The 22,732-nt window shown below is 41.0% G+C and overlaps 1 protein-coding gene across 4 annotated transcripts in view; it reads right to left on the bottom strand.

Moving 5' to 3' along the window:
• The window catches only part of GRAMD1C (GRAM domain containing 1C), a 52,624-nt gene extending 30,420 nt beyond the window's left edge, over positions 1–22,204 (bottom strand). For 2 of the 4 annotated variants that reach the window (XM_057364213.1, XM_057364212.1), the window contains exons 1-4: positions 21,955–22,044; positions 20,490–20,618; positions 4,459–4,543; positions 1,592–1,695 (exon numbers count right to left, since the gene is read on the bottom strand). In XM_057364213.1, the coding sequence (XP_057220196.1) occupies positions 1,592–1,695; positions 4,459–4,543; positions 20,490–20,618; positions 21,955–22,029 (393 nt within the window). In that variant the 5' untranslated portion in view covers positions 22,030–22,044. Of the gene's footprint in view, positions 1–1,591; positions 1,696–4,458; positions 4,544–20,489; positions 20,621–21,124; positions 21,275–21,954 lie in introns of those variants that run through there. The other 2 variants (XM_057364215.1, XM_057364214.1) reach the window with 2 other exon arrangements.
• Between the last annotated feature and the right edge of the window lie 528 nt (positions 22,205–22,732).

Genomic DNA, 22,732 nt, shown 5'->3' with positions numbered 1-22,732 from the left:
TGAGGTGACTTAAGAGTCATGTCCTCTTCAGTCMCATCAGGACTAGGGAAACAAGTGGTTCTTTTCTTCCACTCCTCCAGCCATGTGCCACAATCCCAACCAAATACAAATCACAGATCTGAAAGCCAATCCCAATCAGAATGCTACACACAAAGCAGGACATAGATGAGAGAGATCATAATAGACTGTTATCTCACAGAAGTTTACAATTTAGCCCATTTTTAGAGTTTTATTTGCAGTCTAGTCACTGTCAGAAATTCTTCCTGCCTAGGAACATTTGACTTCTGTGTTAGAAATTGAAACGTTGCTGTTTAGAAGAAATGGTCTGACTGGCTGCAACAACCCATTTTCATCCAGCCTACCCTCTCATCTCTTGAATATATGGCTGTGCTGCCATTCAGCTTAGAGAAAGGATGAACATACAGCTCTGTCTTGTTTTTTCCTGTGTGAGCAGAAGGTTCTCCACTTACTCCCTCTCTTTGCAACAACAGAGCCTGCTAATGAGGTACCAAACTTGGTTCTAGCATTGGAGCTGATGAGCTCAGATTGCCTAAAGGTATTGCTGAAGATATCACTCTGCTAGACTGGAAGGAACATGTTACCAGGACATATGCTGTTTAAGCTAAAAAAATCCAAAATCGATCAGTCTTTGAACAGTTTATATATTCAAGGRTGTAATTTCAAGGGGCTTATTTTTTAACTAATATCAAATCTCAAGTAACAAATATTCAATCAACAAATCCATCTCATGAAAGCAATCTYGTTTTTCAGTTTCACTTGTTTGCAGCCTCTTGCTGTCTTAAATACATAAGCTATTTTTTTGTTTGCCCTGTGTATTTCAGAGCACTCAGGTGTAAGAGACTAACTCAATGTATGAACAGTCTGACAGCCCATACATTATGGACATTTTGACATGTCCGTCCCCTCTATGCTAGATTATCTTCCCTTTCTCATTCCCTGCTTCATGCAAGTTCTACAGCAGATGCAACAACTGTTTGAATGAAAAATTTTAACTCATTAACCTAATCTGACAGAAATCAAGGGCTAACATCTACCTGTGCTCAYACTGTTCAAAAGCCACAGACCATAGTATGAGAACTTGCAGGAGTCATTTATCAATTCCCTTCAGCTGTTTTTAGATGTTGATATTTACATGTGAGGCTAAGTAAAGTAAGGCACAATGCTGGAGAGCTCTTGAGTAGGGCAACCCCACATACCATGTCATGCCCCAGGTCTTACAGTAGGAGACTATGCTTTACATAGTCCTTTCCTTTATAGGGCAGCTCTGCATGGTAAGAAAAGGCAAATTGTCATCCAGGAATGTAAAATGGCAGCTTTAGCATAATTCCTAAACTTCTGATGCTGAATAACTGACTGAGSAGGCTTATGTCAGCATTCAGATTCCTCCATTGCTGTTCTCATTTTACAGGGCAYGGATCTGCATTTCCACTCAGGGATGCAGGCTATTTCTTCACAGCCCAGAGTTACTGGTTGATTGACAGGATAGGAATTGTTTGTGAGACTCTAATCCTATATCCTGATAGAACAAGACAAAGAAAAGGTGGGATTCAAGTGAGCTAAGAGATCTTACCGTGGTTTCCCATCGGAAAATGTTGCTGTGGAAACAGAGCCAGTTTTCAGAGAGATACAAGCGTCCTTGCAGCAGGATATCCTTCTGGAGTGCACAGGCGTAATCTGTGTACAGAGAGCAAGAGCAAGTTACTCACCCACTGACTGTAGCACAGCTGACCCAAACCTGTTAACAAAAATGAGAGGGAGTATTACAGTATAATAAAAAGTAATTTCTTTCACTCTTAAGAAGTCTACAAAGGTAGGCTTGTACTGGCTTGCATCCAAACCATTGTTGAGGGAACAGCCCAAAGCCAGACTGGATGGYACATCCATGTGAGGACAGCACTCTATGTATCAACCCCTGTGTTTTATCTTATGTTTTTAGAGAAGAGGTGTCAGGCAATACCAGGAATAAATGGGAGAAATATTCATTACTAAAACTTCAAAGCACCTAAACAACAGAACACACCAACATTTTACAGTGTAACAGATTATACTGTCAACTCCTACATAGCAGTAGTTCATATGTTGTAGTAAGRTAAAAGTTTTTCACTGAACAGATCCTATCACTAGCTAAAACTATCTGCAGAGTGAGACACTAACTGGCAGCTTGAAGCTATCCAGTTCTTCAGGCAGGGGATATTAGCAGAAGTTGGCTGTCGTTTTTAGGGTACTGTCTCTGACTGAAACATCYCTACTGAGAAACAGATTTAATCTAGAATGCAATTACCCATCATCAGATACCTGCTAATTAAGAACAAGAGCAGAGGATTTGGTTGCACTTTTTWAAAAATCTCAGAGAGATTTCACAATTTCAGAGCCTGAATATTCAAACAAAAGGAATATTCAGAAGTACTGCTGCTAGGTAATTAAGACAGACTTCTTTTAGAAACTTAAACCTAAAGAAAGTTACTGAATGTATAGAAAATACCCAGAACATATATGTTCATGTAAGATGATAGTGATTTTACCCCTAGAGGTATTAAACAGCTTTGTATCTGGTATTGTCTGAGCCAGAATTTTGATTTTGTGTGCTGAGAAGATAATACAGCTCTTGTTCAAATATCAAGAAGYYCAGGAGYCCCCARCATCTTACCTTCAAGCTGTCTCCAYTTACAGAGGCTTTTATTAAGACTTYTAAAAYTCTCTACAATTTCCCCCCTCATATAATCAGGTGGAAATAAAGTTTCTTGCAACAAGAATGAGGTATGTATACAAGCCCATGGAGACAAACAGAGTTACATAAATTTAAATCTAAACAAATAGGCTGTAAGTGCACATTTAAAGTCAGATAGATACCAAAATGCTGAGAGAGGAAGGCAACAGGAGTTTGAGGTTAAGAACTTGAGGAAAGCATTATTAAGAAGTTTGCATCTGACTTCTGTGTTTTCAAGAGAGGGATTCAGATCTGTAGAGTCATCACTGGGCAAGTGATGAGCAAYTCCACTCAAAACTCAAACCTACCCACATGAAAAAGAATACCAAAACAAAAGGAAGAKATTACATTTCTATGTTTTCAAAACCAGTAACTTAGTATGTTGGTTGAAAACAACATTTTCAGGCAAATTATAGTGGCACTCCTTTAAGCTCCCATTTAGACAGTCTAAGTAATTCCTTTAATTTTAAGAAAATAATATTTCATATAATCTTTATATATTGTGTTCATTACAGAATAGTTGCTTCTTTTTAACRGCTAAGTTAAGAACAGAAGCAGTGACAATTCTTTTAATGAACAGCAGCCCGTAATGGTTTCTTGGAGCACTGTAAAGCTAGTAGAAAGTTTCTCTACATCCAGCAAAGGAAAAGCTCTTTGCTTGGAGGATGCAAAAAGGATGCTTCCTTTAAAGGAAGCACTTGTCTTTATGGGGCAAAAAAACATGTACATAGAAGTAGTGGCTTTGCTTCTCATGGAACAGATTCAAATTAACSCACTACTAAATCTTTCTCTAAGTCCTAGGCATTCTTCTTTGAAATTGTGCTTCAGAGTTTGCTCCATGGCTTTCTGCATCAATCAAGTGTAAGGAGAAACATCAAAACAATGCTTTGAAGTAAYAGCCTTTTCTTCTGCTTTACTTCCCTACTGAAGTATTTTAAAAATGCAGAAGGCATTTCAGAGGATAACTGCCTCCTGAGGCTGGAAAAAGACACAGGGCTTTAAATGCTTCAGAGCTGTTGTTTGCACACTGCAAGCATACACTGACAGCCTCTCAACRTTCACTTCCTGAAAAGTTGCATAAAACAAGAGATCCTTTGAACAGTCACAATGCCACTTCTGTATGAAAATACACAGTGGATTTGTTACACAAACACAAGACAGGCAGGTGATAAAGGAGGGAATAAGGTGCTTMAAAGGTGTATGCTAAGGAGGTAGGGTTACATGCTTGCCTTCTCTGGATTCTACAGTGGAGTGAAACAGAGTTGGAGCTCAAAAGGAAAATTTCAGTGTTGAGAAAAATTATGCACCATAATCTGATATTCTCTGACACCTGCTTTCTTCCTCTCCCMTTCATCTGAAAAATAATGTTTTAAATTACAGCCACCCACTATGTCACTCAGTCCCAGGAGTCACATTAATCAAGGTGCCTCAGGCAAGGGTGTTAGTTCCAGGGTATAAGGAGAAAGTTTTTGCTAAGGATGATCTATCTAGTTAACAGGGATTCAAAACAACATCCCTTATCTTTCCACAAAGCAGGCAGTAGAGGAGAGGAGTATGGACCTGGCTTTCCTTGAAGGTACTTGGTATTGGTTCAAAGACAGGAGAATAGGAAATAACCAGCTGTATTTAGAATTTGCCATWAAAAAAATTCAAAAACCCATGCTTTGACATGACTGCAATCTGAAGTCATCAACCAGAAGACAAGGACTTTTGCTGTGATTGCTTCTTACCTACTATGAGTCTCTCTGAGTCTGGCAGATGAGAAAACTGTCTCTTGAATTCCTCACTCCTATATTTGTAAGTGGAACTTGAGAGCTGCAACAAAGAACAGTAAAAGGTTATGCAAACAGATTTATTTTCAGCCATCAACTGTCTTCATACTGGATGTGTAATTTTATCTTGAAGAACAAATGAACCTCAGAAGAGCAATGAAGAATAGGTGGTATCTAAATGTGATCATCACAGTAACTTTATGCTTGCTTATGTAAGAGTATTTATTTGGCACGGGTCAAACTATTCCCTGTATCAGGCCAGATGCCAATCACAAGGCATTGAAGTGCTATGATGGCAAACTGCTTCACCCACAAGGAGATGAGAGCCCTTCTGGGGCTAAATATTACAGCACAGACTAAGTGTAGAGGCAGCAAGGCACAACACAGAGGTGACAGAGAAAAGCAAGCCCTCACGGAGGCACGAGTTAGACACAAGGACACAAAAACGTAGAACATCAATGTCTACTTGGGGTACCACTTCAGGAATTCTACAATGCACTGGATTTTTCACCAATTGCTATAACTAGACCTGTAGAAATAAAGGTAATGGTTTCCTCCAGTAAGCTCAAATAGCAGCATCACCATCACCTCTTGATTTTCTGTAATGTTCCACATTTCACCCCATATTAAGAGAAATCACTGTCTATGATTCTCTTAAGATTCAAATTGGGCAGTAAACTCACAGCAAAGTGAACTATACWGATGGATTTAAACTCCTTATTCTTATAGACAAATGTTTCTAGTCCCCTTCAGATGAAGAGCTTCAGCACATTGTCCAGAAAATACTCTGCTGTAAAAGCCCTACTTTTCAATTTGCAGTAATAAGTGGATTTTTTTTTTTCTTAACAGATATTGGAAACTTATTTTAGAGGCAATTTTGCCTAAATGCTGTATAAGGCCATGACTCAGCTGGACTAAAGCTATTACAGGAAGAAATCACTTTTAAGTGTTCCTAGAACCAGGTATAAATATACTACAAAAGCCTCTTTCACTTATTTTTTTTTTAATCTTTCTAAAGATCTTAAGCACATGGATGCTATTCTCTACTTGAGCACCTGTGTTACTCCAAAACTTGACATTCACCATTAAACCCATTTCCACCATAAGATTAGTTGCTATTTGTATTTAGGGTGGGGGAAGAAAGGAGCCAAAGCACCTCTTCTGACTGTATGACCTTGTAGTACAATTACTAATAAAACACCTACTTTTGTCACACTCCGTTGGCCACTACCCTTTCCTTATGTTTGTGCTCACTGTCCAAAAAATCATAGGACAAAAACCAGACTTGTCTTCAGCTTGATAAACTGTTAAACAGAGCCAATAGTTTTCCCTCGTCCTCAAGATTCCCACATTTCGTTCTTTTTCACTGAGGATATTRCTGCTTCTTGCAGTTCAAAAGTTCCCCTGAACACCACCCTGCACTGACATCCTATGGTGGTCTGTCATCTACTTACACTTGAGAATTGAGCTCTTAGACCACAAGAACACAAGTGTAATTTTAAAATGTTCAAATGCAYGTAACACAGGAAAGAGCAAAGTTGCCCTGACTCAGATCACATTTTTAAAAAAAATGTCAGTGTTACCTTCTAGTACCACAGATAAAAGCAAGTCTTTGTGCTTGACCTCTGTTTGAGTACAACAATTCTTGCTGGTACACTGAGAATTGTAATGCAAAAAGGCAGCAAGGGATGGAGAAAAATACATCCAACCCTCCCCTTCTGAGAAAAGTAAACATGTAAGATTTGGGTGCAGCTAAAGGGCAATGTGTTAGACATGTCTCCTCGGAGCTGTAATGCTTCCAATTACATCTCAGTTCTTTCTGAGATTATAAAAATAACATTCTTGGTGAGCATGTAATCTAACTATATTAGGTGGGCTATGATTTCTTGGCTTGACACATCCAGCCCTGAAATGCACACTTTTAACTGATCTTTTGAAACAGACACCCATTGTCTGCACTATTGAAGAAACCAAGTTCTTTGCAATTATTCTGGAAAGAGACATGGGGAAAATGAAAAATTAACTCGTATCTGTGAAGTTTCCACCAGTAGTTTCAGAGTCCCTATAGTTTACATACAGTCATACCTCATTTGACTGAAATCTGGGCTGGTGTTGTCAATGCCAGCATACAGGGAATAAAATAATTGGTCTGCCATAAGAAGAAACTGAAACCCTACAATTTGTGAAATCATGATTTAGGAAGCAATGTTTTTGAGAAATGTAGTTTTAGAAACATGCTGTATGCAAGAGAGAAGAGCTACACTAAAGTTCAGCATTTTTGTGGTTATAAAATAAAAGGAATCGAAGTATGAGCATCACAGTATTACAGACACATTTATATTAGTGTCTGAATCAGCCAATTCAACAGCTCCAAGARCCCAAACTCAGGATACTGAGTTCTACTTTTAAATGCAATTTTTCTAGAGCACAAAACCTGTTACAGCTTTCTTAGAAACCCTTGCTGGCRTTTASAAGTGTTGTCATGAGTGACAGACTRYAAGAAATCCTTATTAAATGTAGATTTCTACTGTGCTCTTAGGACATTTACGCAGAATCTGCTCTGAATCCTTATCTAATCAACAGAAAAAAATGTGAGCACATTAAAACTTTTGTGTTTTAATAATAAACTAATAAACTAATAATAATGTTTTAATAAACATTATCTTTTCCCTACTTTGAAAACCAGCTTGCTTAAATCTGTACTTTTTACCTAATCAGTAAGTGGCTGGATGATAAAAAAGAGATGCTTCAACAGACTTGGGAAACAAGAGAAGCAACTTTAACACTATTGGCAATTTCAGCTTCCTTAATGTGAGGAAAACAAGACATAGAGACTTAGAGAAAGAGACGTCTTTCTTCTTAAAGATAAAGAAAACAAGGTTTATTTCTATGACTACACCATCTCTCATAATCACTACTATAATGCCCAACACGTGGCAGCATTTGAAGCAGGTTGCCTCCTCTGGGTTACAAAAGCYAGCACCAAATATTAAAAGAGGAAAGGCATAAATCAGGCTGTAGTATAGCACTTATGAGATGAAAACAGCAACTTGTTTTTAATATATAGACATTTCTAAGTTTAATTAGAAGTCATCAGGCAAACACTTTGCCTGAGGATAATTTTAGGCACTTATGGTTATGTTATATTTAATCACCAAGGAAATTATTAAGTGCAGCCAATAACTTGTTAGCATTTTYCATCTCAAGCCACAAAATATAMCAGAAACCTGTAAAAKAGCATGAGYAGAAAACCATTTTCASTGACAACCAGGAAGTTTTACAGAASACAGTTATGTAAGAACCAGATACTGGAGACACATACCCAAGTGATTCTCATACCTTGTTTAGAAATGGACCAGTCCAACTATATAAAGTCATGTTCCAGAAAAAAAAAAAAWATGTAAACTTAAATAGGACTAAGCTGAGTTATTTATAGGAGAGAAGCCTGTTTAAAAAAAAATCTTCCCTTCACATTTACATCTTCAAAGTGTAGCCATTGCAAACAATTTGAGCCATTTAGCAAGCTGCAGAGAAAAATTAAGCTACACCTTCTCTCAGGACTACAGGAAAAATCTTAATCAGCAGGAAATTATTTGATTGCAGATATCATTAAGCAGGCAAATAAGCAATCAACCTCAGCAAAATGGTGTGCACATTTTTTAACAATCACTAATGACAGTAATAATTTTGCATTTGTTTTGTTAGTGTTTTCCCTTTGTTTTGAGACACCACAAAACCTAGGTTACCTGACAATTTGCATTCTATAGCTGTGGCATGTAGATGTGAACACAGCAGCTGAGATCACAGGTAAGCTGATCTCACTAGYAGGGTAACACAAGTCTGATGTCACCTCATTGGAAGAGGTGCACATCTGTCTCCCACTGAGCTTCAGTCTTGGCATCAGTTACCACTACGGGCTTGGGGTCCCAGAATCAAACAAACCCAAAAGCAAGCTGCCCAAAATACAATTTCTTTTATGCTCAGATGCCTCACTTCACCATCAAAATATGGCCCATGGAACACACAGCTTTGCTCCTGTCTAAAAGCATGTAAACCCAGGTCATTAACTCTAAACCCCACTTAAAGATCATCTGACTATTTCCCAAAGACCTGTACATTCCTATGAAGTTTCTAGACTTGGTCAAAAACAAATTTGGAGGTATTAGTAAGGTTAGAATGAAAGTACATTTTAACCTTACACTGGTATATTAAAACAAACATTAATTATTCTGACAAAGGCTGTTGCATTTCTACTGAATAAGGTTTTCTTCTCTATTCAAATTCACATAAAACCCTTTTTAGCATCAGAAGAAAGAAAAAGAAAACAGCCTCCAGAAGAACAACACCCAGTCAGAGAGAAGTTTGGACTTTATACAACAAGACTATACTGCAAATATTCTTTAAATTTATCTGATACAGCAGGAAAAAATATCAACCAAAACTTAAAAAATCCCCAAAACTCCATACGAAATATACCAAGATCCCACTTCCACTAAGATCAAAACCTCACTAGGGTAGATGAGAATCAAGTTAACAGCCCTGAACAAAAGCCTCATTTAATAGTGTAAGGCAGACAAACTTAAGACTTCACATAGACCAAAACAGACTCAGGCAGACTTCCCTATTAACACAGGAACAATTCCAATGGCACACTGAGATGCTGGTCTCTCACCTGTAAAAAGTGCCACTGTGACAAGCCTTTCCATCACAGAGATGTTAACCCCACTGCAGACATTTCTTCAGTTCATAAGAATTCATTAATCATCCAATCTAATCTGTAACACACAAGCCACAGCTCTCCTGCTTTAAAACTAGAGCTGTGAAGACAAAATTTCCTTTTGGCAAAGAATAAAATATATGTTTTACCTTTTTAAATTAAAAGTCACTCTGGATGGAAAAAAATGCATCCTAGCAATGGATAGCTCTTCTACTAGTCTAGTTGGTTAAGTTTATCTTCACTTTGTGAATTATTTTTGGATGTAAGAAAGTTACTCCATTTCTCCTTTTGAGATAGGGATTAAGCTTCTAAAGTCTATCAGCAAAAAGATTTTTTTTCAGACTTATTCTTGKGGCTTTTTGGAATCCTCTCTTATTTTCAATGTTCTTTTTGGAAGTTAGATATAGCGTAGCAGGAGTTACCACAGACAGATAAATCTGAATCACAGATTGCTTTYAGGCACAGAATCACAGGGAAAGCTCACATTCACATGACTACCAGTCTCCCTTATCTCTCTGCAGTTACAGAGCACAGCTTTCCTTTTCTTCTGAAAACAAGCACCAGGCTGTATGTTGGAAATGACAGACTTGTGCTGTTTACCTTGGCACATGTAAACAGTCCRGATCCAGTCTGTTACAGTGATCTATTTTCACTAACCACTTCTTGACAAAATCACAGAAAAAAAATTTGGTTAGCAATGATTTTTAATCATTGAGTACTCAAAAGCTTTCCTAGCAGTGATCTATGTTGTTTTCTCTCTTCAAGGCCAAAACATTTAACTTGCACAGGAAAAAAAAAACACTCACAGGACCTGAAGAGCAGCATCAYATTACTTAGGGTGACTTACTCTGCTGTGTACAGTATATTGAGCACTTTGGTTCACTTTTGTTGTGTTTGGGGGAGGGTTGGTGTGTGTGTTTGGGAGTTTTTGTTGGTTTTTTTTTTTTTAATAAGGAGATATTTGATCACATCTGCTTATCCACACAGTTGTATTTAAYTCATAGGTCATGAGAGGCATGTAAACTAGTCAAAAAAAAAAGGAAACCAAGCAACTGTTGCCAGGGTTTGCACAGCCATTGTATTCCTTAGCAGCCTGCTTTCCAAAAGCTCCCATGCTCTCAAGGAAATGTGAATAAACTCACAGTGGGGGGGTTGGGGGGGAAGTTTGGGGAGCTACAACTCTTTTCCTTAYATTCACTATATGCTCTTTTTCCTTCATCCTTAACTCTGGAGAGGGGAGCCTCATAAGTACAGGGTCACTGTGACCCAGCCCCTCTATTATTTGTGGAGGCTGAAGGAGAAAGAAACTCTTAACATTTCTTACTGACCTGAGCAGAAATAAAATAGCATCCTCCTTCAGTGGAATCAAGTAGAACTTTGGTGAAAATATGTCTTTCTTCTGTTGGAAATACAGTATGAACAATTTAAACAAAAGGGACATTAAAGGACAGGTCATTGGCAAATAGTCCATCTCCTGTATCTTCTAGGGATTTGTTTAGTTGGAGGTGGGGGGAGGAAGGCCAGGGTGGATCGGGGAATGAGGGGTGGTGGTTGTGGTTTTTTTAAGGCTTCAGATCCCATATACAAGGCTAAAGACAGAGTCCCTAGTTCTCCCAAAATGAGTGTTACTATTAACTAGCTCTCACATACGCACAGGCAGGCACACTACAAATGTTAAACTATGATTTACCACTAACACCAGAAGCTTCCAAAAATCCATGTAGAAAGAAACTCCTCAAAACTTTTTCATTATGGAGAGCTTCTGAAATACTGGACGCCTACTTAGAAAACATGTGACACTCAGTGTCATGAAGTTGACTGAAAGGGAGACTATTTTTATTTGTTTAAAAGACTGGGTATATACATCAAAGCACAGTGTCCCACAAAACTAGCCCAGCCCTCATCAAGTGAGATGGACATTAGTCTCACCAAGCCATCATTGGTCTGACATGTGATGAAAAGTCTGTTTTCCTGAAAAGCAGTTCTGGTCAGCTTCTGACCAGAGAGACCTGATCACAAGGGTTTCCCCATGTGCAACATGAGCTTGGCTGAACTGAAATACTGCTCACAAAARGCCTGGGCATTTCCTGCCCCTCACCAGTCACAGTGCCATTCCAAGAGCTCATCTTTGAGCTTCACCTATGTAAGTACAAATACCAATATGTGGTGGAGCATGGCTTGAAAAACAGCCTAGAAAATCCATAAACATATCATAATTGTTGCAATTATGATTTTGACAGACAAGAAAATTTAACCTCATATGAAATACTATGCTGCTAACATCAGGTTATATAATTATAACAAAGGTAACATTTTTGTGAAGAATTTTAAAATCTGGCATCCTTCCCAAGAAGAAAATTCAAAGACTTAGAATTGAAAATACAATGGTATTTCTTCAGAGAACTTTAAGTTGCATAACCAGTTAGAGATTACATTTTAATGCTCTTTAAAAAAAAAATAAAAAGGTAAACCAAAGGGAAAAAAACCTAAAACCAAAACAGTAGAACAGACCTGGAAGAATTTGGTATCAGAGTATTTAAATTTAAAACATGTGAGGAACTCTCCCAAGGTCACACCAGAACTAGCTCATTCTCAGAAACCATTACATTGCACTGTGGTTGAGCTGAAGGTCCTTGTTTCCAACAAGGTGCTTGGGAAACAAGCTGATAACCTTCTTATCAGTTATAAGAAAGTTTCTCGCCATTAGTAGCACCATATATTTTTTTCCCTGAAAAACAAGAGTTTGGAATGAGAATATCCCCTGTCCATTCTGAAGCAATGGTTTTGTAGTATTAAGTACTTTTTTTTTTTTCTGCAAGTAAGTGTTTTAAAGCATTTAAACACTGGAGTCAATGTACTTTCATAACAACTCTGATTTGGAGATAATCTCGAGCTTGACACATACAGTGCAGAGCAAAGCATATGCTGCATTTCAGAATAAAATTGACTRAGGCATGGAGCTAATGCAGAGTCAGAAGACACACACCCCCTACACATACCTCCTCCTCTAGCTGCCTGCAGCCTGTTCCAAACCATACAAATCCCTGGCCAAAGTCTCTACAGCTTCCCCCTCCCTCACCCACTTGCTCAGAGCTGGTGCTGGATGCCCTCCAGCAGTGCAAGCTAGCATTCTGCCAGCCTCTGCTTGCATGCCAGCTTGGAAAACAGGCTGAAACACCCCAGCCTTGCAGAACAGGCACACAAATGCTGCAGCACCTGGGCAAGGAGAACTTATGTGGGGGGTGACACTTTTGAACTGCCCAGCTCCAATCTAAAACCACAGTAATCAAAACAGATTTTGGGAGGAGAGTGCAGTAGCATAAATTATTTCAAGTTCACAGAAGTCCCAAAGGGAATAGTACAGGAAAGTACTATCACCAGGGAAACACCAGCTTGGAAAGAAACACTCAGTGCCCAGCACCCCTCCTCWCTGCACTGCTGAAGGCTACAATCCRTGAACCAGCYTTAAGRGTACATCTGCACCTGGAAGCTCAKGCATGGAGACACATCTACTGTCACAAAAACTCAGCCACTGTGCCCTTTCTAAGTCAAGCCCTTGCTAAGAGACCTTCTCAGCCTGAGCTACAGAGCAGGGGAAGAGGACACCAGGGCATGCTTCACACACACCCAATTCCCCAAAATGAGTAAATTACCAGCCACCCAGAACTCAGATCCTCACAGGCACTTTGAGGCAAAAGATCTGCATGCCCAACAGATCTCTGCCTGCTCTGAGCGAGCAGCAGGCATGCACCTATCCTGCTTTCTTTGTGCTGGCTGTCCCTTTCCATCTGCTWACTTAGGACCTGTCTGCTGTATTTCCACAACTAATTAGAGTCACCAGCAGAGARATCCCTCTCCCAGCACAGCCCTGCTGTGGAAGCTGACAGAAGAAACAGAAAAATGCAYTTCAAGGCATTTTAATCACACAGATTTAAATCTGAAAGTCTGAAAGGAGAAGATAATTGAACACAWAGAGACTGTATATCCAGTCATTTTGCAGCCCTGGCTGTTGGCTAGGATAAGTAGCTTTCTCTGTGCACCCAGCTGGGTGGTGGCTTTGGATGGCTGCAGTTCTGCTGTCAAGATCAGCTACATATGTAAATAGCAAGAACTGGTTTCACCAGAAAAACGAGGTAACTCTTCTGCCTTCCCAAAGCAAAAACAGGATACATCACGGGGAATCTCCGTGTGCTAAAAGAACAACAAAACATTGGGAAGTATATCCATACAGAAAAACATTCACTGGCAATTTATTTCCATCAGAAAGCCAGAAAGAGGATACAGAGTGATCTCAGAAAGGCCCTACCAGAGCCTGGGTATCAGTGTGACTCAGGTCTCAAAAATAGCTTTAGCATACAGTGTTTTAAGYGCATTTCCTGTTTATAAGATAACACCATCTGCAGCTGATTGAATACCTGAGTGTGGACGTTTGCAACCAGCAATAAGGCTGATTATGTCCGTTTCAAACATAATTATTTATATAGCTGTTACCAAGCACTTCTAAGTTTGGATGAAACAAACATTTAGATCCTAAACATGAAAGTTAAGCAAAAAGTTCAAGAGATTTGGACACTTCCACTGACAAACATCTTCCTCAGTTCTGAATTAGAAATTCTGGGGTGCTTTTAGCTTTCAAGAGCCAAGATATCCCAGTCTCAGATTTACTCAGTATCCTCATCAACACCTCCCTAGCTGGCAATAACATCTTTGAAGCTGCTAATAAAACTATGCCTATAATGCCCCTGACCAGACACCATGTCTCATGCTGCCTCCCCAGGACACTAGCATAAGCCAAGTGCACAAAGCTCTTAACTGTCCACCTCTCATTTTAGGGAAGAGYTGTGGATCTGTACTTACTTTCTTGACTTCATAAATGCAGCATTCAAGCATTCTTTTTGCTCTGTTTTAGCAATTTTATCTACCACATGAAGATTTAACAAAAAGAAAAAAAAAAATCAAAATATAACAATGAAGTGATGCATCAACTTTTAAACCAAACTTAGTACAAATAAACCAAGTGTGTTTGGATGAACGATGCAGATACTGTTTTAACACTGTAATTAAAGTGAGTTTGTTGCCCTCCAGCACAAAGTTACCCTTTAGCTCAAGTCARTTTCTCTGCCTGCCAGTCTAATTTTGAATCCTACAACTATGTCRTCCAGGCTTCACCAGGCATAAGTGTACTAAGTATTATGATGCAATGGCAATTAAAAGCTCAATCAAGATTATTTCCTTTTGTATAACAAAATACATTCCTTTCTGAACAGCAGTKTCATCTGACTCACATTTGGTTTTACAGCACGTGTGTGAAACCAATAACCAATGTCAGTGGTTAAGAACATCTGTTTTTTCACCTGATATTTCACTGCAAGCCATCCACGTAAAATAAAAAAATTCAAACTGCCTGTCTTTAGATTTATTTGATCTATTTAATAAACAGGGGGGAAATCCAGATGTTTTCAGGGTGAGGAAAACACCTYATAAAATAAAGAAACTATAAGACATAACTTCTCAACCCATCTTCCTTACCTGCAAAGTCCAACCAAAATTATTTTATGCCARAAATAGCCAAATACAGAAGGAAAAGAATGGCACACCTCAGTTGGACATTTCCCTCCTCACTCTGACAGTAAAATCTGTCTCTCTGTACCTGCATCTCTACCTGTATTTAAGTTTAGTAACAGTGTCCAAACATGGATCAGAGAACATCATGAAGGAAACAATCACCTTGGTAGTATTCCCCTTGGTGCCATTTCGTTTTCAGCAATTCATAAAAGGGCACATAAATACTTTCGATCAGGATTGGAGTGAAAACTTGAAGGAGYRTATTAAACCATAACRATAAATAGTTAATAATGCAGGAGTGACTGTGGCCAATTACATCAACTGCTTTGCTATAAATTACTCTGGTCATCTCATTAAGCCTGCCAGTAGCCCTGCTGTACTTGAAATTACATGGAAAGTAGCACTCACCAAGCAATTGCCCCAAAACTTCTTCTCCTAGCTGCTGCTAGTGATTTAGCATACCACAAAACAATCACATCCTGCATGGTTTTATCTGTCTTCTTTCCCTCTCCTTATGTATAAGTGGCTCACCCGTAGCAGACCTGAAAACGACAGTGCTACACCACTACTTGTTTGCACACATACAAGCTGTAAACAAACCTCAAAGACCAAAAAAAATTTAAATATTAAAATCTCACTTCTATCTCCTAGAGTTGACTTTTAAAGCTCTCATTCCACAACTTAGGAACTTCCCTTTCATTAAAAAGATATCACTATTGMAACTCCATGCAGATTTCCTGAACCATACTGCATTTCTAATGGTTTTGCGCCAAATGACTTGGAAAAAAAAAGTAAATCACACAAATCTGAAGTATTTTCTTTCTGACCTATTAAACTTAATCTTCATGTTCTAGACTAATTTACATGTGTACAGTAATAATTAGTATTATATGGAACTACCTACTGCTGCAGCTGACGAAAGCTTATTTTAACAGGGCACCACTGGCAGTCTTTGTTCAGGWCTGGCTGAAACTTGATGTCAGCCAGATCTACCCCAGTGCTCAGTTTGGAGCTGCATCAACAGCAAAAATTACCCTGCATGAAAAGAAGGGAGAAAAACCCCTTTAGCCTAATCACCCRTGTTCAAGGGTTGGTTAGAACTGCAGTTTGTCTTTTCCTACCAGGTTAAAACACTGCTGCTGCATAATCAGTGCTGTCACAGGGCTGAAAAAAGGTACCTATTTCTGGAGATTCCAGGTGGGTAGGTAAACAACATACCTGTGCTAAAAGTACAGCGAAAGCTATTTGTACTAAAGTTAGGACATTAAAAAAAACAATCCAAACAAAACAAAAGCCCGACCAACAAAACATCAAAATGCATTAACGTATTTTTGCAGACTAAAAACTTAAAGGCTTTTATTCATTGTAGACCTACAGCAATTCATTTAATAAAATCTCATCCTCCTTAGCAGGCTGCTTCATACCAGGAAATAAAATGGAGGCTAAAAATCCTCCTCCAATGTCAAGAGAATTGATATATCTCCTCCACATCCCCAACATCTGGAGGCACAGATAAGAAGCAGCAACATACCATGCACAGAATACAAGGATCTTAAATAGCAGCCCCTAAATTACCACTTCAACCAGCCCAGTAAGCCATTCCAAGAGTGGTGTAAGTCTTCAGAGAAAGCTGGAAGGAGGATTCAAACAACTATAGATACAAGAAATATTTCATTTATCCCTAGCAGTCTTGGGCCCCAAAGTATCTCAATTTGCATCTGTGCYTCACTAAGTTATCTTCCAAACTGTGACACATCTGCATCCCTCCTGTGCAGGTTTGAGTCATATATGCTTATTGCATTCTTGCCACACATGTTGTCACACACTCCCAGACTAGTTCTTTCTTGTAGAAACCAAATCCATGCGTGTAAAAATTCAAAATACTTTCTCGATCTTGTGCAACTTCATTGGCTTCACTATTATGAAAAGTAAAACACTTATTTTCACTTTTCACTGCATCAATTATTTGCTTCTATTGTCAGACTCCTTCACACTGACCAACTCTTTAAACTGGCATTACGCTCCAATCAATTACCTTTTTTTAAACCTCTTTTAATATCTTGTTTCCAATACCTCCTTGACCCCTCACATTTCCAAATGCTTAAAGAAGCTTCCCAGATACAAGCAATTTTCTTGTAATTTGATTTTTTTTTGGCAATTTTTCTGGAAATTTGATTTCCACACTTTCCACCTCTCTTAGCATTCCAAGGGAAGGACTTACTTTTTTGCTCTTTCTTTCCACAGGCATTCTTCTTACTGTAGACATACATGAATTTTCTTTGATTGTTCATTAATACAAACTAGAGTCCMCAGACACAACATCCTCACTTTTGATGCAAGAATCCTTTTCATTAGCTCCCCCATTCGCCTTTACCTTCTTCATTAMGGTAGGAAAATACTTAAGTCTTTCAAATTTTCTTCTTCCAAGGGTATGAAATTGAACCATATTTCAGTATGAAGGGCATTAAAAAAGGATAAACAGGTGAAATCAGAATCCTGACATAGGACCTCCAGATATAACTTAATTTCCAATAATCTTTGACTTTCATTATTTAGTTGCAGTTGCCAAAATTAGGACCATTTAATCAGAGTTACAGACTTTATACTTTCCAGTGAAGAGGAAAAGTCCTGAGATCAAGTTTGCAAGCAATCTTTTTTCTTCCTCCAGTGAGGTTATAGAAGTTCAAGTTTGTCCACCTCCAGGTGGGAAAAAAAAAAACCAAAACCAAAAAACATCCCTTGACAGACCATCAACCTTAAAAACAGCAGTTAGTAACACTATCAGTTTGAGAATCACTTACAGTAACAGAGAAAACAAATTATTTCTCAAAAATTTTCAATAAAGATATCCAAAGTATTATTTTTCTTTTTAAAGAGGTAAGAAAAATTCCATAMAGAAGGATACTCTTCTTCCCTCCGGATAATTTTTCGGCTACCCTTCCTTCTCCCCACTCACCATAGCCAGGAGAGAGATTCTGTTCCAGAGGCTGCCAGCCCCAGCTTGCTGCTAATTACATGTGCTCACAACACCTACTGAGCATTCATGATACCTGGCCTGACTTCCAGAGGCATGGGACAACTGTCTACTCCCACTCAACCCGTGAAAAATTGAAGTCAAACCAGTCGGACTCTAACATCCACATTTGGTTTCTATCAGCASAGAAACATGAGCACACCATCCTCTTGGTGTAAGGAAGGAGAAAATTAACCCTTGGAGCAAACCAAGGTTGTTGGAAACATGCAGCCACCCCAAGCAAATAACCCAGGTAACAAAGCTGATCCCTGGATGCTGCCACAGGCTGGTCCTGCTGTTGTAGCAAATGCTCCATTCTGTTATTGACTTGAAAGTAGGAACGAGCATAACAAGTCCACACCTGCCACAGGACACTAAGATCATCTTTGTCAAGTGTCAGTGACACATGCTTTACACACTGCAACAAGCTGCCTTCCATGCTRTCACCTACACATTTATGATGACTCAGAATTTAAGGAGTTTTAACAATTTATTTTTGATAGTCAGCAGCTGATCATCAACCATGCCAAGTTTTTGAAACATTTACTGTGAAGAGCAGCAAGGAGAGATGCCAATGACATAACCTTTTAAATAGAAGATTCTAATTTTCACCTCGAAATTGTGACTTTCTGGTTCTTGCTACTTTACAGTTCGGTTGCCTTGAGGCTGAGAAAATAAGTATCATGGTTTCCTATAACCAGACTAGTAGAGGTTTTTAAAGCTAATCAGTGACAGACAGCAAGGCTGCATTTCCAGCCACAGCATTATCTTACAAGAGGCAAGTATTTACACAATTGCTTTGTTTTAACTGCAAGGTCATATTTGCAGAACCAGATACACACCAACATCAAACAAATACTAAGGTCTCACAGTATAAATCAGACAGAAGATAATAATTTAATCATAGYGGAAAACACCTCAAACAGCAGCTGCCACTGCACTGAAGAATCCCACTCCCCTGAAGTTACACACATTACTACAGGAAGCAGAGAGGCACTGTGAGGACACACAATATTCTGCACTGTGCAGGTTCAAAGCTCTGTTCAAAGAAAATTCAAGACTTCAGCATGCATCTCAAACCTGAGAATGCAAAACCAGCAGCACAGCTACATTCTCCATAAATGCCTTTATTTTCAACAGCCAGGCCTGTCAAGGAAATACTGAGTTGTTAACTSCAAGTCCAACAACCTAATACTGAGACCTGAACAGGTTTATTCCTCGCACAAAATACCACCTGCATTAGTGGTTGTATATACAAATTACCAAGCATTAGTCTACACAATCTAATTTGCCATCTAACAAGAGCATAGCTGGCACTAAGAATGTCTGCACAGCATGATTTATTATCAAGTACAAAGATGCAGCTGGGCACAGGCAGGACAGCCCTGCACCATCCGTGTCTCTGTAGGGATAGTAAAGAAAATACTKAACACCCCAAGTACTCACTCCAGTAACACAAGTCTACAACTTTCTGGGATTTTATTAGGCCTGTCCCATTTCCATCAGCTCCAGAATCCTACTGCTCACTTTAAGAGTACACTTAACCCCACATTTGGAGGGAGTTAATCCTATGTCCTGAGGTGCAAAAACAGGTGTTCTGACCATTAGGACATCTACTTGTGAACAGGAAGGATGAAAACATACAAGCTAGATTTATAAATAACGAGTTGGGAACTCTGATCCCTGCCCTCGGCTCACAACTCTGCCACAGATTCCTTCTGGCCCTTGCTAGTTACTTAACCTTCCACTGCTAAGCACAATGAATACTCTGACAAATGCATCACAAGGACACAGTAGTCCAGATGATGTTCCTATGAGCTGAAGCACACAGATGTACTGAGGRCACCTGATACAGAACCTGAGTCAGATTCCCTTCCTCACAGTTCTGGCAGTCTAAGTCACTCACAAGATCAGCTGTACCCTGCCTGTGGCTCAATGCACACGTGGTCTCCTTCCCTATCAAACAATAGCAATCCATTCACCAATCTAACAGCAAGCATATGCTCCAGGTCTACACACGCACGTTCATCTTCTCTCAAGGCATTAAAAAAAAAACAACCAAACCTACCAAAAGATTGAGAAAAGTAATAAATCAATATTTATTATTACATTCTCTGCTTTCAGTCAGGGATTTCACTAGAAAGGAACAAAATTAAACTCCTCCTTTTCTGCCTTTTTTATTCACATATCCCATTGTTACAGAAAACACACAGTGGAAGCTTATTTACTTTGGTGGAAAACAAATGTGTCTACTTGACAAAAACAGACACTAGGAATGCAATTCAAAAACCACCACCCAACAACAAAAATTAAAATTCAGCCGTGAAAAAGCATCAGAGCATCAAAAAARTCTTTCTATAAGCATAAGAGATGCTGGATAGGTTAATGAACCATGCCAGGAACTGGGAAACAGKACTGGGCACAGAAGGCAGAAGTTCTGTCACTAACTTGATCTGTGACATCARATAAACAACTTCACCCCTTCTCAGTCTCATCTTACACTTTAGTAAGCCGGTAATGATAAAATTACCTGCCTCCCTAAATGGGTGGAGAACACTTTACTAATTCATGACTACAAAGCAACTTGAGAACAGTGGATATAAAGCTTGTACATATACACACACATGTAAATTTAAATAGACATGTATTGTATTTATAAACTGAAAACAAGCTAGAAGAGATAAAACACATTACCCAAAAGCTCCAGTCGGCACTCCAGCTGTACTGAGCAGGACCCTGCATTTTCTCTGTGCACGAACTAAGAATCTCCTCTGAATCAGCAAGTAGCTGGTTAATAAGACCATGATCCACTTCATGAACTTCCTGTGAACAAAGAAGTAAGGTATGTAATTCAGCAATGGCGGAGAAAGGTGAAAKAMGATGGTTAGTCCACTTAACAACTGTATATTAAATAAAACCAAACACCGTAGTTTCACCAAGGTKAGTGGCATGGAAACACCACTGACAGCTTTTTCATTGATTTTATTTTTTCCCCCCTAGAGTATCCTATATTTAATTATTTTTTACGTTTTGTATCAAAGTATTTTATTTCCACTGCAGTCCCCCAAATTGCACGATGAAGCTGCACAGATATTGAGAACTGAAATAACATCAACATGAGACATTGGGGCATAACACACAGCACATCTCAGGAACCAGKGAGACCTTTCATAACTTGAGGAAGGTCACACAGGTGTAGCATTTTTACAAGACTGACAAATGTTATTGTAATACCAATATATACTATGTTTATACTTACTGTTAGATACAYGATAAACTGTATATAAATACAAGCCAAACACTTCAGAGGCAAACAGTTCAACCCTTACTATAGAGATAATAAGCAGCACTGTTTTCTAATTCAGTAGCACTCTCCCTTGTTATCCGTATTCTTCGCTTTGGAAGKGAGTTTTACTTTGCAAAGAGAAACTGAGCCACAGAAAGTCACTTGTGCCATCCCACCCACCAAATGGTACAACACCAGCCCAGGGCCCTAACCAGCAACCCCGCCTGTACTACCGGATCCGCTGGGATGAGGCAACGCTGAGTTTTATGTCCAAACCGACTGAGAACCGAGCCGCTGTCGGGCCATCCCCGGCCGGCCCGGGGTGCGCACCCCCGCCCAGCGGTGCCCCGGGGCCGCGGCCCGGGCTGGGGACACCCTGCGGAGGGGACAGCAAAGGCACAGACACTCCGGGCTACGTGGCGTGCGAGCAGGGCTGCYCCCGGGGGCTTTTCCACGCAAACACTCGGACTCGCCGCAAGCTCCACCAGTTGCCGCTCGCCCGCTCCCGCCCCACCATAACGCCGGGGTTCTGCCGCTGCCGGGCAACCCCGCAGCCGCCTCCTCGCCGGGTCTCCCGGGAGCCCAGACCCTCCCTGCGGGGAGCTCACCGGGGAGCCCCCAGGGCCACCCTACCCCCGGCCCCGCCTCACCCCATAAACTTTCGGGGATGTGGGTGGGGACGGCGGAGCTTCCCGGCGCTGCCCCCGGGACCGCCGCCCGTCCGGGGCCCGCCCGTACGGCTCCTCGGGGGCAGAGCGGGGCTGCCGCCCTCCTCACCTACCTGAGCGGCCCGGCGCTGGCCCGGGGGGCGGCGGGGCTGCGGCCGGGGGCACGGAGCCCGCCGGAGGGGCGGGCGGGGAGCGTGGCGCTTACCATGGAGGGGGGCGAGGGCGGCGCGGCGCCCGCTGACTGCCTCCGCGGGGCGCACGGCGGGCCCGCGGCCGCCATTTAAAGGGGCCGGCGCCGGCCGCGCCACCGGCCCGCGGCGGGAGGAGGCTGCCGGGGGCGAGAGGCGCCGCTGCTCCCGGCCAGGGGGAGCCGTCATGAGGGGCGGAGAGCTCTGCGGCGCCTCCGGTGCCCCCCTCGTCCGGCCCGGGCAGCCTTTCCGCGGCTTCCACAAGGGTTAACTGGGAAGCCTCCGCKCCGGTGGAAAGTTTGAGGGCTGCAGTAGGAAAAACTCCCGGCTGCGGGGGGGGGCGGCGTTCGCTGCCTCCTGCCTGAGGGAGACTCCMGAGTCCGCCGCCCGCCCGTGAGGGCAGCCGGTTAAACAGGCAGCAAAACGGCTCCCAAATCCCGAATTTGTGGGATTCGCGGAAAACACCGCCGAGGGGCCGCTGAGGGGGCTCCTAGTGGGAGAGGAGAAGACTGACTGCGGGCGGAGCGGAGGATGAGGGGACAGAAAGGAAATCAGTCATGGGGGTCTCATCCCAGGAAACGCTGGGTCTCGGTTTTGAAGCTGCTGAGCGGAGCCGAGTGGTTTCTGCCCCAAACTCTGAGCACCCGGAGGGCTCCTCAAATCAGGGACCCAACCAGAGCGATGATAGCTGATGTTTGCTATCAGATCACCTCCCAGGAAAAAGGAGAACCCTTTGAGGTGCAAAGAAATCTCCACATGGATGGATGGATGGGTGGGTGGATGGATGGGTGGATG

This window comes from Malurus melanocephalus, unplaced genomic scaffold (assembly GCF_030028575.1).
Source record: "Malurus melanocephalus ecotype Western Australia unplaced genomic scaffold, MMel_1.1 scaffold_36, whole genome shotgun sequence".
Lineage (NCBI taxonomy): Eukaryota > Metazoa > Chordata > Aves > Passeriformes > Maluridae > Malurus > Malurus melanocephalus.
The sequence above is the reverse complement of the archived record's forward strand: the minus strand, read 5'-3'. Positions and strand labels throughout refer to the sequence as shown.